This window comes from Dermacentor andersoni, chromosome 7 (assembly GCF_023375885.2).
Source record: "Dermacentor andersoni chromosome 7, qqDerAnde1_hic_scaffold, whole genome shotgun sequence".
NCBI lineage: Eukaryota > Metazoa > Arthropoda > Arachnida > Ixodida > Ixodidae > Dermacentor > Dermacentor andersoni.
Genome location: NC_092820.1, coordinates 151,913,895 through 151,928,300, shown reverse-complemented (window position 1 = coordinate 151,928,300; position 14,406 = coordinate 151,913,895). Strand labels below are relative to the sequence as shown.

The following is a 14,406-nucleotide window of genomic DNA, read 5'->3' as shown; positions in this document are numbered from 1 at the left end:
AAAGGAGCTTGAGCTCGTACTCCAGTTACCTTTTTTTCCCCTTTTCAGAGTTTGGTAATATCATATGCCTACACAAATCTACCTTTTGTAATGAGCTTGGCATTCAAGTGCAGTACATGTATCAATAGGTGAATCCTGTTTATGGCTTTGCGATAATTGCAACAATTATAATCCATTACCACGGTGGCTACGGTACTCTGCTGCGACGCACAATGTTGTGGGTTCTATTCAAGGCGACTACAACCACATTCCGAATGGAAATACACTCGCATGGTATGGTTACGGGTGCACTTAGGGTGTGCTGCTATGCTTAGGGTGCTCATGCGGTTGATCTACAAAGACCCAGCTATGGCACCTTTCACAGCCCACTGCACAAGAATGTTGGACTGCATAGAAAGCATAGTTTCAGGCAGCATTGATACAAAGCAGTCTCTGTGCAAAATTTCATGTTTAAAAACGAGTAATTGCATGCCGAAAAGCTAGCAGAAATAGACGTTTTTGATACCAAAAGTGGATAAAAACATCACCATTCCTGCTTACTGCATATAATGCAAAAGACAACATTGAGAACCAGTGCCTCTCTTTGGCCTGGCCTCTGAGATTAGACAATGCTCGTGGTGTGCTGAAAATCTCGGAGGCCATAGTCTGGGACCTGCGCCATATCTGCTAGCAGTCGGGAGCATGCATCATGGATTAGTCTTGACCCCCTGAGGTTCTTTAATGCGCACCAAAATCTAAGTACTGGAACATTTCCCCATTTCCATCCCCATTTAGAATGCAGTCAGTTTGGCCTGGATTAGAACCCGCAACCGGTGTACTCAGCACTTTAGGGAGTGTACTCGCTTTAGTGAGCATAAATAAATATGATAAAACATATTAGTGCTCACTTGATACAGTGCTCCACAAGCTGCAGTCCGATGTGGCGCACCACGGCATGGTTACCCTTAGCGGCAAGCATAAAACCACACTTTGCAGAGATTGGCGACTTTTCCTTGAAATCTTCATAAGCCTGGGTGGGAGAGAGAGAGAAAACAAATTTACGACCATTTCCTTTCAAAGTAAGTGAATGGAAAGTGCTAACTTTTCAGAATGTCTGTTGGCTTCATTTGGTTAATACAATAAATCGAGCCCCTCAGTTCCACAATTCTTCTTGTTCATTAGCAAGAGTTGAGAGTGCCAATTTGAAAGGCCCTGACAGTTGAAAATGTGTGCCAGTGGCGATGTCAAATCCTGTGAGAACATTTGAAGTGAAATTGTTAGACCGGAACGTAGACAAATAACTCCAGACATGTGACAAGGCATGAAGTGGAACAACGGACGAGGAGCTAAATGACGCGACGAATGGTTGGTGAACTGCAATAAGCTGCAAGGCACATATAGGCCGTGAATCAGTAGTCTCAACGATTCTTTTTGGTAGACTTACTTTTTTCTTCATGGACCCGAGCAACTCAAAAATGCTACTGTGGTAGCACTACTTCTATATGAATTTTTCTGAGCTAAGTCAAAAAGCACAAATGTTAGCCTGCACAGCACACTATTACACTAATGTGGGAAAGAGGTATCGAATGGTAAAACTGAGGGTGAAATGGGTAGGCCAGAAAATGCTGGGATGATGTTTAGGGCCGAGTACTCAAGAGCACTGCGATGTCAGGAGAGCACATAAACGCTTTTCAGTCTTCCCTGTGTAATGACAGCGAAAAAGAAAAAAAAATTATACCCCAGGCTCCTTTGTAGGATAAGAAGGAAAGATGTCAATGTAGAAGAACTAACTATGTTATTCTTGTTTCTTCTAACAGGGAAAATTATTTTACCTCATAGAGATGCCCATTCATCCTAACTAGAAGTCCACCTCGTTCTGAAGTGCCCCTCTAAGCACACTTGGCTGATGCCACGATCAAAGTTTATGGGCACTTCGGCTTTCCCCTATTATATACCAGCGTCCTAGCCGGCTGAGTTAGCGCGCCGACTTCAAGTTTGAATTGCAGAACCAGGGAGAACTATTCAACTGCGATGGCCCTTGTCAAACCCCATGCTTTCCTTTTAGCCGTACGGCTGCAAGAACGCGGCATGCGTCGAACCTTTTTTAATTGTAACTACATTCGCTACGCCACAGGCCGAGTGACAAGTGATCGGACAGTTTGTTTGACAGTGAAGCCAGGAACGCAGTCACGGTTGTAAAATAAATTCGCCTTTCTGCAAAAACAAAACACTCGCAGGCCGAGGAGGGTAGCTGGACAGCGCTGATTGCTCGAATTTCCATGGTATAGTATTTAGCAACCAGCGATATGCGCTGCTGCTTGTAAGTAGTACGCAAGAAAACGCCGGTAAATCTCGTGGCGCGATTGCACCGACTATATTTTGCTAGCCGCACGTATCCGCCCGGTAGGCGCTGTTAAACCACGCCAAAGTTCTCCCCCGCGTTTGCGAGAAAAGAACTGCACGGTTCTTTTCTTGCACACACTTTTAATTTGACGACAGCGCGAGAAGAAGCCAGCGAAACTAACGTTGTAAGCCTCCGCTCTCCGTTCGGGCGATGTCGTGGGAGACACGGCCGCTTCCACCCAAGCGATGACGCTCTTGCAGGCTTCGTCAACGTCGGCCATGCTGATGAGAGTTAAATGTTAGCCGATAGTGTGTTCTGCCGGTTCAAAACATCGCTACCGCCAAGGGAAACGCTAAACTCGCTGAACTATGCTCGGTTTTTCTTTACTTTGTGCAACTCAAAAGAGACGCCATTAACAGTGTTGCTCGAATGCGGTGCGAACGTCGCTGTATCGCTTTTCTATCGCATAGAAACGCTGTGCCAGCTGACGCACTACCTTGTCTGGGCTAAAGTCCCAAGATTTTCTCCTTTTAAAAAATATCCAGGGACTTTAGCCTGCGCAAACCTTTCCATAATACCATGATTGAGTATCTGCAGGTTCCGTGCGACGTCGCCGACAAAATACGGTTTGCAGGACTGCCGCAAAACGCATATCTAAGCAGTTAGAAATATTTCAGTAATACTTCCTAGCTATTTGCGGTGACACAGATACTTAAGATGTGCAAGTTCATACAGTGCTTAAGCATTTAACCGGTTACATCCAAAGGCCGATCCGAGATTGAATTAAACGCTCCAATATGAAGAGTTTGGGGTCTTCACCTCATCGGGCGTGTCCTGTCGGAAAAATTCGTGTTCTTTGGCGTTTATTCGCGCGACAAGAATTTCTATTAATTAAGAGAACGATGAGCATAACTTGCATCACTTCCGAGGCTAGGCCCTGACCGTCCGTGGAACGCTGAAACAACTAGGAGGTGACGTGCTGGGACTTGCGTCGTATTTGCTAACCACCAGGTGCATGCACGCGTCATCCGCTTAGGTGCTGCTTAGAGGCTGCTAATAGGAAATTCCTGAAATTCCAGTCCTGCAGCCTCGCCAGGATTGTTTCAGTGATTTCAGTGGATACTGATTTATAGCCAATGTATAGACAAAGTAAAATTTCATTACAGCGCCACCAAATGCTTAAAGGGCCCCTGAAACGGTTCGGACAAATTTTGTAGGCGCATAGGGTACAGCTTAAGTAGAACATTCGCACCACAATTTAAGTGAAGCGTTACGTATTAATAGAGTTACAAGCAATTAGAAGTTACCCTCCTCCCTAGCCATGCCTTTCCTCCTCAACTCGCTCGCCGAGCGAGCGGCGCTAAGCTCCGCCTTCACTGGTCCTGCGTCACGATGCAACGTCACATCGTCCACTTCCGGTTGTTGGAGCACGCCTCCTCCCGCGCGAGACCTCTCCGCTGGCCGCTTGGCCGTCGACCGAGAGCCATCGAAGCAGCGTGCGTTGCGAGCATTCTGTCGTAGCGCCGAAGGTGGCCGGTATTCCGGTAACCACAGGCAAGCTGGTCATTTCGGCAAATGACTGGAGGCATAAACTCAAGCTGATGAAGGAACTTCAGAGTAGACGTACGTGAGCAGCCTGATCGGTCTGCACGGTCCAGACACTTGTTGGCGCAGCGCTTAACCAGTCAAACGAAGCGCTAATATTGCTCTAACCAAGTGTAAAACATTTTAAACATTTATAAGAACAACGTGTTGATGATTACACTCCTGCGAAAAATACACACCAGCAGCAAAGAAGAATGCACTTCGTTGCTGCTACTGTGTATGGTTGAGCTCTGTGCCACCAGGTGGCTGCACCGTGCAGACCATTCACATTTACCTTTCTGCTCATCTCATGGCTCATCCCGGCACAGTCAAGCGGCCAGACCCTGTCCCCTTGCGCTTGTGTTTGCCCTAATACCGGACTTGCGAAACGCTATTGCGTTAGTAATCTTCCGCTGTAAAGTGACGGCCACAAACGCGCAAACCCTGGCGCCCATCGGATAGCCGCAGTCCGATGCGCAGCAGCCAGTTCGCTCGTATGCTGCCTTGCAGAGGGACACGATTTCGCAACTTCACATCTTTCCAGTCGCTACGTCTGCAGCCCACAACGCAACAAGGGTGATTCATCGTGCTCACGAAAAGACTGATCGACACTGACGGCGGAGCTCTCGTCAAAGACTGAGCACGTTGTAACACAAGCAGACGACACTTGCTGTGTGCCGGAAGTGCTCAAGTGTACTAAAAAACTATTCTTGTGTATTCTCTTTAAGTTATTTTCTTTTTTACAAAGACAAAGTAACTAACATTCTAACTATTACGAGCATCATTTGTTCACCATAAAGTTGGAAAAATTATCGACCACGCGCCCTGGTCAGCCAATCAGATAGCTCGCCCATGTGACGTCATATGGGTTATTTGCATCATATGGGTAGGGGCGGCTTAAAATTCCGCCGAGCAGTGCGCTGCAATCGACAGCGATGTGCATTTTTAAAACCTTGTAATAAATTACACGCTTTACGCAGAGCACTTAGATGTGTCAATTAATGATCAGAAGGACCTACTCTAACGACTCAGTACGTTTGTAGAAAATCGCCAAAATCGTTTCAGGGTCCCTTTAATTTCTACTTGGTTTATGGCTGGGAGCGAGCTGCTGCCCCGGCAAAAACAAATGGAATTTCCGGGGCCATTAACTTTACCGGTGTCGGTGATGACGTGGAAACATGCAGGTCTGACTGACACCGTAGAAACATTAATCGAGGAAAATCTCGAGGTACCCTTACAGGCTACACTACAAGAAGCTACACTACAAGAAGCTAGATGGACTAGTGATGCTCATTCACGATGCAACTGATTATGTCCAATTAATTTGGCGAATTATTTCTACACGGTGGCACAGAGGAATTTTTGAGCAAACGTGCAACGTCGGTTTTGAGACAACATACAGATTTGCGAAGTTCCAGCAAGCAAGGATATTACGTACAGCGTAACCCACAGATAAGTGCACAAAGAAATGGCTTGAATCATGCAAATTCAATGTCTTTCTTTTTTACAGATGTTCTTTGGATGTAGTGCTTGGGTGCACCTAAAACAGTGAACCACTTTTCTTTGCTGAATTTTGGCAAGGTGCACTTCTGATATACGACGAGCAGATTCTCTTGGTCATATTAAATTCCTTCTGACGGAAATCTACTGCATTAGGTGATCTGTTCCTTTATCTTCTTTCAATATCGCCAGACAAATGTCTGTGAATACCTTTTCTTGGTACTACTGATGTTACATGTCGGGGAGCAGCAATACCGATTCCTGCATGTCACAATTTTTCATACACCGAAAACAGCCGCTCACTGGTATCAGCAGGCATTTCTTCACAGGCTGAGCCTACAGGGAGCACTGTATGCATACCTACACCAGCAATCACACGGATCTTCTCATTGGCCCAAAAATATCATCATGCTCATATCTTTCAACCTGCACTTGTGGCAGTGAAAATTGCCGCTAGTTGATGAGCTTACAGTTCTCTTTCCACGGTGCTGACGTGAAAGAAGCCTCTTCAGGCGCTTTCGTTGTTGGGGTTCCTTGGTCTTGAAATTGTCTCGCGCCTTCCAAAGCCAGGGTTTTACACAATCCGTCATTGAAGCAGGCTGCAGCTACTTGTGCACGACTACTTCATATAGCGAGGACCTAAAAAAAAACATTTACAAGCATGCGGTGCCTTGTCCCGGAAGCAGGGCGTATGGTCATTACTATATATGGTGAGTGCGGTCAGGTAATATTGCCGCCGCAACAGTTTTTCGTCGTGGTTTTCCGCGTTTTAGGAGATGTTGTCTCTACGTGTCTGGTAAGAGCTCTAACGAAAATCTGAACCCGTACGCAATAGCTTTTTTTTTTCTTACATAAAGCGTTTGCTCAGTCACCAGTGTTGCCAGCACACTTCACTTGGTGTTCTACATGAAATTTCGTTTCCCCATTTGCTGCGTTACAACTCTGACAGTCCGCATTGTTTGTCATGCCACCTTCTAAGGAATAGGTGTGGCAGTACTCTGGCCACTTGCAGCAAGTTTAACTTGTTGAAACTTAGCCAGTGTCCTGAAGGAAAAACGTAGCACATTATAGGTAAACTAGAATGAACGAAGGAGTGTTCAGATTTATTTCAGGACATGGAGAATACACGTGAACAACAACAACAACAACAACAACAACAACAACAACAACAACAAAAAAACGCGAGCAAATGAGAATTGAGTAGATTTAGTATCGCAATTAATTAATAATTGGTTTACCGAACTATCCACGACTGACAACTCCTTCCGACATATCAAAGACGCTAATTTGGGCTTTGCGCTAAGTCTACAGCGCTTGAACCGGAATATTGAGCTACCAAATCTAGCGTATTAATAATAATAAAAAAAGATTGTTGGGATTTGTGGGGTTAAATCGCGGTCAGCAGTGTGATCAAACGTGATCGAGCGTAGCTTGAATGGAGCTGCACTAACATGGTTGTCTCGAATCTATAGACGGCGGAAAGCAGGACACTTTTTAGGAAACCACGCTGGCACCGCGTTAATTTGCGTTATAGCTTAGAAAAATACAGTGGCATTAAGAAACATCTAGCAAGTTCATACTCATATACATATACTCACACTCATACCACATATCATACTTGCTGGAATTATAAGCCACGGGGAAAAAGCCTCCAAGGGAGAGCAAGACCAGAGTAGCACGACAGGCCCGATAAGAAAACGAGAAAAAGAAAACGATGGGAGCGGGGGGAGGGGGGGGGGGGTTACTTGTCAAAACTGCGCTTTTATTACGAGGCAAGTCGTAGTGGGAGACCTTGAAGTAATCTTTAGCCACCTGGAGTTCTTTAACGTGCGCCCAATAGACGGTACACGAGCGTTTTCGCGTGTATACCGGCTCAAACTGATTTCACTAATTAGAACCGGACATAAAGTTTAACTGTAATGCTACAAAAAATACTCTCTCCTTGTGATAGCCTCGTAATACAGTAAACGGTTTGCTTCGCACCGATTCATTTTGTTTCCCGTACGTCGAGGTGCTTCTCCACCTAAGGTAGTATGCATTCTTCTGCTGGACGTATGCCTTGGAATGTATTCTTCCACCAGCAGATGACATCGCTACTTGTGAAAACTTTCCTGCAGAGAAAGAAATCATTGTGAATTAAATACAGACGCGAACAGCAAAGGTGTCCGTTACACGCTCAGGAACAACGGGATATAAAAAGCTAAACACTCGCAGAAAATCGCCCGCCCCAATTGCCACCAGCGACATCATCGCCCGCATCCTGAAAAGCTTACCACTGTGCAAAATCCGCGGTGTACAGTTTCACTAACCCGATTCCTCGACCTGATCGCTATCAGACATAAAAAGAACGAAACTAATTCACTTGGGGGGGGGGGGGGGGGGGGGCAAGTTTCAGTTCCCCGACGTACGCGAAAGAACGCAATGCGCGCCGTTGGTCAACACGTTCTTTTCCTTTTTTTCTCTCTCGCCACCCTCGGTTTCTACTCAGAAACTGAAAGAAAAGCTGAAAGAAAAAAGACGAAAGGAGTTGGCGACCACGGATCAGCAACGTCGACGGTTGGGCGAATTGAGGCGACGTGTAAAGCCGCGCGCGGTACTCGACACATTTTATACAAGCAGAATCTTGTCCGTCAATTCTGTTTATTTGCGTCGTTGGCGATCGCAGACGCCGACGAAACGGACCTACCTGCAGGCTATCCCAGGGACCTTTCGGCGCCAAAAGGCATTTCGTCTAGGCACCGGCGGGTCGTAATCTGACATCCGAGCCAATCCGAGCAGAGGATTTCGGGTAATTCCAGAACCAGAGCGCCCCGCGCCTCAGCCTTCGCGGTTCAAAGCTGTGGTAGTACCTAGACAATCTGTCTAGGGAGAACTGTTTGAACCGCGAAAGCCCGCGTCAACGGGCTGCCAGTTCAGTTTCTGCGGTTGGTCCGTTGGTCTCTTGTGGACGAAGACGCTGAGGAGAGACGTGATCATACTTTCGCGCATTATTGTGTGCGTCTGCATCGCTCGAATTTGTGCGACTGGTTCGCGGGAAGACGTTTTTAGGCGGCGAAGACTCTGAAAAGTGACCGCGCGTGCTTGTGGAGAAATTGATCTTCGTCGCGGTTGAGACTGTGTTCGTCGGTTGAGAAACTCGAGTCGGCTCGTTGTGCAGTCAATCGCGAAGCTCTTGGTAGCTCTCTCAAGCCCGGAATTCTCCGATGACCTGCTACAATAACCGTCTCCGAGCTACAGAGGACATCGGGACACTTAGGTCAAGGAGTTATCCGTGAGTGAAGGGGCCCGGAATCGCAAACAGGAATGGCGGAGTGTTTTGGCGGGAAAAAAGAATTCTGGCGCCGAGAAACGGACTTTGATACACCGAGATCCAGCGATTCGTTTGGAAGTGTACTGGCCTGGTCGATGTATTTCTTTGGAGAGACTTGGACTTGTGACCGAGGACAGACGACGCAAAGAGGTGGACCCAAGCTGCTAGCCTCAACGCAGCGACACACGGGTGAGTCGGTGGGGCTAAACATCGCGGCGACAACGGTAACCGATTCTTCAAACTTACTTAATGCATTTTCTCGGTATCTTCTAAGGCTCTTTTTACGTGCTTCGTACACTTGTATATCTCTCAGCGCATGCAAAAACTGTGCCCAGGGCGCTTTCACCTCTTATTTCAGCTATAGTGGCTCCCCTGGACCTATTGCAGCGTCGGGTATTGTCTTGGGACGGAGGCCACAAAAGGTTGGCGCACGGCCGCGCGCGACGTTTCAGTGGTACTGCCGTGGGTACGGATAGGAACGTTACGGTACCTGTCTGCTGTTTTCGGCTGTTCTGTATACATTTATTAGGTACTAATCGGCGTGATCTGTAACTGTGCTGGTGCAGTTTAATTGCCGTATGTTTTGCATCGGGTGCTTCGTGAAATCGGCTGTGCATTCGCAAATGTTCCCTACAAAAATGGTGGCGACTGCGCCTGCTGGCTTCCTTGTAGTACATGGTAGAGTATGTAGTGTAAGGTGCGGCTTTGTATAATATCGCGCGAGTATATATAACATCGCGCGTTTGTATAACACTTTCGCTAGTTATTTGAAATTATCTGCACTTGTCCCCTCGTCAGTAATGTCGGAATAGTTCGGCTGTTTCTATAATTTAGTCGTTAACCACGACGAGTATCGGTAGTCGGGACGGCGGCTTCGGACATCCATAGCCGCCATTTTTGGATGATCATCGGCCTTTGTGGGACGAAGACATTGAGATGCACGTCTATACTTTCGCCCAACACGGTGCCTGCATCGCTCGCTCTTAATTCTTAGACTGATTGATGGGAGGACGTTTAGGAGGCGCAGGCTCTGAAAGTGACCGCGTGCTGGTGGATAAATTAGCATGAACTTCGACGCGGTTGACATTGTGCTTGTCGGTTGAGCAACTTGAGTCGGGTCGCTGTCAGTCGACCACGAAGTTGTCGCACGCCCGAAATTTACCGATGCCCGGCGAATATATAGCATATCCCCGTGCTGCAGCATGCATCAAGACGGTGAGATCGAGCTTTTGTCCGTGAGCGGAGAGGCCTGGCCGGAATAGAAAAATAAAGAAAGGAAAAGAAAGAAAAAGGAAAAAAGTACAAAGAAAAGAAACTGACTGAGCTTTATGGCGGGAAAATCTAGCATTGAGCAAATTTAAGACTTCGCAACATTGAATCTGCGCGACGTTTGGTAGTGTGTATACCGTATACTGGCCCGTTCGCTGTTTATATGGGGAGGCTTGTACTCGTGAATAAGGACAGACGTAGCCCCAAGCTTCAAGCTTCAACGCTGTGTGATATGGCGAGGCGAAGGCCTTGCGTCGAGGGATTAAACTTACCGGTTCGAGGGTTTAAACGTACAGCCGACATTTATACTCGGTATCTTCAAATGCGCTTGCTAGCATACGTGCTGGATATATACTGTCCTTTTTTGCGATAGCAGTCATATGGACAGCTCAGGCGCATTTTCGCCGTCGGCGTCGCCGTGATGTTCCGTGAAAAGTCCAAGGGCGATAACACCGTCGCCGCGCGCCGTATGCTGCATGTGAGAGTGAATTAGCACGCGACGGGAGCCGACGATCCCAGCTCAGTGTGGCGCGTGCGAGGGAGGAAAGCGTAGAGCATGGAGTTTTAACGCGACAGCGTTAAGGAGCTCGTGTCGCAGAAAAGCCGGTGTTGTCGGCGTCGGCCGTGAGCGAAAAATCTCGGAAGGCAATTTATAACTAAAAAACAACTTGCAAGATGGGCTGGGTGGGAATCGCACCAGGGTCTCTGGAGTGTGAGACGGAGACGCTACCACTCAGCCACAAGTTCGATAGTTCAAAGCGGGACAAAAGCGCCTCTAGTGAATGCGGTGTTGCCTTAGAAACGTGCCGTAGAAAGTTATACTGCGGTGTATGCCGGTAATTATGAGCATGTAAATTACAGAAGTCGCAGTTACACGAGTAGCGAAGTACGTTTCCGCTACATTTCTTCTGCGCTCTGCGCACACGCAGAGCCATATTGCGGCAAACACAGAAGACACCCTCCTCGCAATGTACGGCGCTGCCCCGACACGTGGCGCGCCACTCGCCCCGTGATCGCGTCCGCCTTCATGCCGCGTCGCGGCCCGGCTGTCCGTGCCGATCACGACGTTTGGCTCGCGTAGATCGTTTTGAGTGCGCGGTGCGAACGGGGTGCGATAACGCTATCGCGTTCCATTCTTGAAGGCGAAGCTTAAGCGTCCTCCAATTTTTTTCCTTCCTCTATGGCGTAGAGCAAGCGCGCTGTCTTCCGTCGTGCGAAAGGCCTAGGGGGGGGGGAGGGAAGGAGGGAGAGGGAGCCGGCGTGCGGCGTTGATCTCCGGCAGCAACTGCGTTTTTCGCGACCGGACGCAAGGGGAACTGTCGATCGCGGTTCAATCTCGCCCGCGAAAGAGAGGAAAGTGGGGAGGGAGGAGGAGGAGGAGGGGGCGGCGGCTTCGACTCCGTCAGGAACTGCGTACTTTACGCAGCCGAGCGTGCCGTATCTTGAAAGCGATCCATAGCGATCTGCAGACGGCTCATACCTTCGTGCGTGCTGTGTTCTCGCCATCAATTTATGTTGAAGCGATAGACAGCACGAAGGTAACTTCGCTCGCTGCCGCTGCCACCCTTGCTCACGCCAGCGTTTTGACAGCGTGTCCGGGTAAGCGAATGTTTCCAAGCTTACGCGGCCGATAAAACTACTATCTTTACCTTGTATAGCTGTGCACTAATTTGCTATCGCAATCGATGCTTCGCCTTTCGTGCGATACTGCGAAAGTGACAAAAAAATCATTGGAGTGTCCTGAGGAACTTGATAGGGGGGAACCGAAGGCTCCCCAATCAAATTCGGTATAAAAAAAAGTGCGATCTGCAACTTTTTTTATACCGAATAGCTTTAATTTTTTGGATCATGCGGCCGTTTTCTTGTAGATCAGTGATATATATGCGTCAGCGTGAGCGTCGGTGAGTGAAGGCTGGGAAACGCGTCGAGGAAAAGCGCTCGGGCAACTGAGTTAGCGAAAAGGGGCGGCGGTAGGGGGGGGGGGGGGAGGGGGAGGGCTATGTCACTCGATCGTTCGTTCGTCGCTGGAAGGTGAGTGAATGGGCGCGTGGTGTCTGGCAAGCGAATTGCGGGATCGTGGGAGGGGGGGGGAAGGAACTGTCACATGCTTGCTTATTTTTGTCAGGGCTGTCGTTCGCTTACGCTATCATCGCCGGTAATTCCTGCATAAATTTATTTATCGTTAACAGAATTAAAAAGAAATAACCCGTTCTGCTTGAGCTAGATGTACTCCTAGAGCTGGGCATCATTTGCATGAGCAGTCATCTTGAATGCCTGACTAATAAGCGAAGTTTTGCTATTTACCTTTCAAACTAATTATTTTATGGCGCATATTGGAATTTGCCACCGTCGACTTACGACCGCTGACGGACGGTGACCTTGAAAATGACATCCACTGGAATCTTATGACTAATAAAAATCGGGCCCCTCGGTTAACTCTTTCTTCTCGTTTATCCACTGGGAACGAATTTTGAGCATGACACCAGTTTCGAGTTATGCGTTCCCATTGTTTGCGAGCTATAACGCATAGGTGTTCCAGTAATTCTTGAGCTTTAATGCATAAAAAAGGCGTTTTGGTAAAAAAAAAAAGTAAGTGGAACAATGGTGCATTCTTACCACACGTTTGACAGCGCTTATCTTGAAACTATAGTTTCCGAATTCGTTCCAAGTGGATGTGCCTTGGGAAATCACTGGCTTCTTGTGTAATTATATTTATACCCCTGTCACACGGGAACGTTTAGTGACACTCGCTGCAAAACGCGCTCGACCGCGAGTGCGTTCGGCGAACTCATTCGCTGCATCAGTATAGCTTCAGTGATAAATAAACGAATAATGAAAGCAGAATTGGTAGTAGTTTTAAACCGCCTATTTCATGATTTCAAACGTTATAATCTGTAAATAATAAAGAAAGAGCTCCAATCGACGCTGTGAAGACGGTAGACCAGCGAAGCTGCCGTATCACCCCTTCCGGTAAGCCGATGTGACGTAGCGTCGAACGATTGAGCAATGTATTACAAGAAATGACTGACAGCAAGACAATTAAATGCTCTGTACATAACTAAAAGGTACAGTGTAAAAGGCGGGTGAAGTGTGCGTGGCTTGCTTTGGGCAGGAACCGCTGCGTCATGCCTAGCCTGACCACGATGCCGTTGGGCATATTGACGTTGCTGTTCCCGTCACCGCTCATCGCGCCCACGCTGTTCTTCGGGAGTCCAGACTGTGCGCGGCATTTCCATACCGCTCTCAGAACACAAATGAAATCAGTTGCCAGGCAGGTTCTTCTTTTGCATACGAAAGTGTAGTGACGTCACTCCCTGCTTCGCGCGTCACAGTTGCCGCTTCCCGGCAACTGCAGCTTATGCAACCGTCATCTTTGCCGGGAAACGCTTGCGGCGAACGCTACGCGCATCGCACTGTTCGAATGCGCCTTATCATCTATCACGTGGTTTTTACACTCGCGCTTTTACTTATTGAAACGAATACTGGGGTCTGTCTTGCATGCGTAATTCTAATAAGGATATAGGGACCTCTCGCTCGAATTCGTTAAACGGCTTTCTGTCGACTGTTCTGTCGACGGAGACGAAGGAATCCCGGGATCGGAGTCACACACAGCTTCGCTGCAAAAGATAATTTGTATTCTCGATCTCAGGCTGTTTACGTATAATGGCTGCGCAGTGTTTATGCCGGCACACCCTGCCTGTGTCGTCGTCTTCGTGGACGGAAATCGTGCATCAATGAAGACGTGGTCGGTACGAGGAGAAGCGATCATGCGTCGGGCGACTCGATACTACCGCTTCTCGCCGTTCAATAGGGTGACACGTTCGTCGTTGTGCATGGTACAAACGCCCCATATATAATATATAGCCGCACCGTTGGGAGCAATTGGACGTGGCTGGGATTCGCGTTCATGGCGCTCTCAAGCGTCGCAGCCTTTCGTCGAGTGCAAGTAAGAGTGGAACGCAGCTCTTGTTCAGCTGCCGAATAAATCGAGTGGAGCGTGACGGCGCGTCTATTCGGTTTCTTCATTTTTTTTTGTTGTTGTCGTACAGCCGAGCGGGCTGCACGTCAATCGCATCTTTGGTATACACGACGCGTTCTTGTAGATTCAAAATTTTTATTATCGTAGTACATGTAATACAATGCATACGACATATAAATACAATAGGAGTTCTCAAAGTCGCAAGACTGAGAGTGAGACCTCTTATAAAGCCATACAGCGGACAGCAAAATCTTGGTAAACAGTGGTAAATTGGTGAACAGTGGTAAAACAGAAAATTGAGTTAAGAACACGTTCAGTTAAGCAAGAAATAAAGCATATATACGTAAATATAACAGCACTTGTTATGAACATTAAGAAGTGTTTATGAGTTTGACAAGTATGAGCGCAAAGCCTTTTTAAACGTTTCAAAGGGTTTCTTCG

At 47.7% G+C, this 14,406-nt stretch overlaps 1 protein-coding gene across 1 annotated transcript in view; it reads right to left on the bottom strand.

Annotated features, from left to right (window-relative positions):
* The window catches only part of Ranbp21 (exportin-5-like protein Ranbp21), a 42,951-nt gene extending 40,216 nt beyond the window's left edge, over window positions 1–2,735 (bottom strand). Inside the window, exons 1-2 of the mRNA XM_050180735.3 lie at window positions 2,505–2,735; window positions 888–1,009 (exon numbers count right to left, since the gene is read on the bottom strand). Coding sequence (XP_050036692.1) covers window positions 888–1,009; window positions 2,505–2,603 — 221 coding nt within the window. The 5' untranslated portion in view covers window positions 2,604–2,735. The remainder of the gene's footprint in view (window positions 1–887; window positions 1,010–2,504) is intronic.
* Window positions 2,736–14,406: the final 11,671 nt, after the last annotated feature.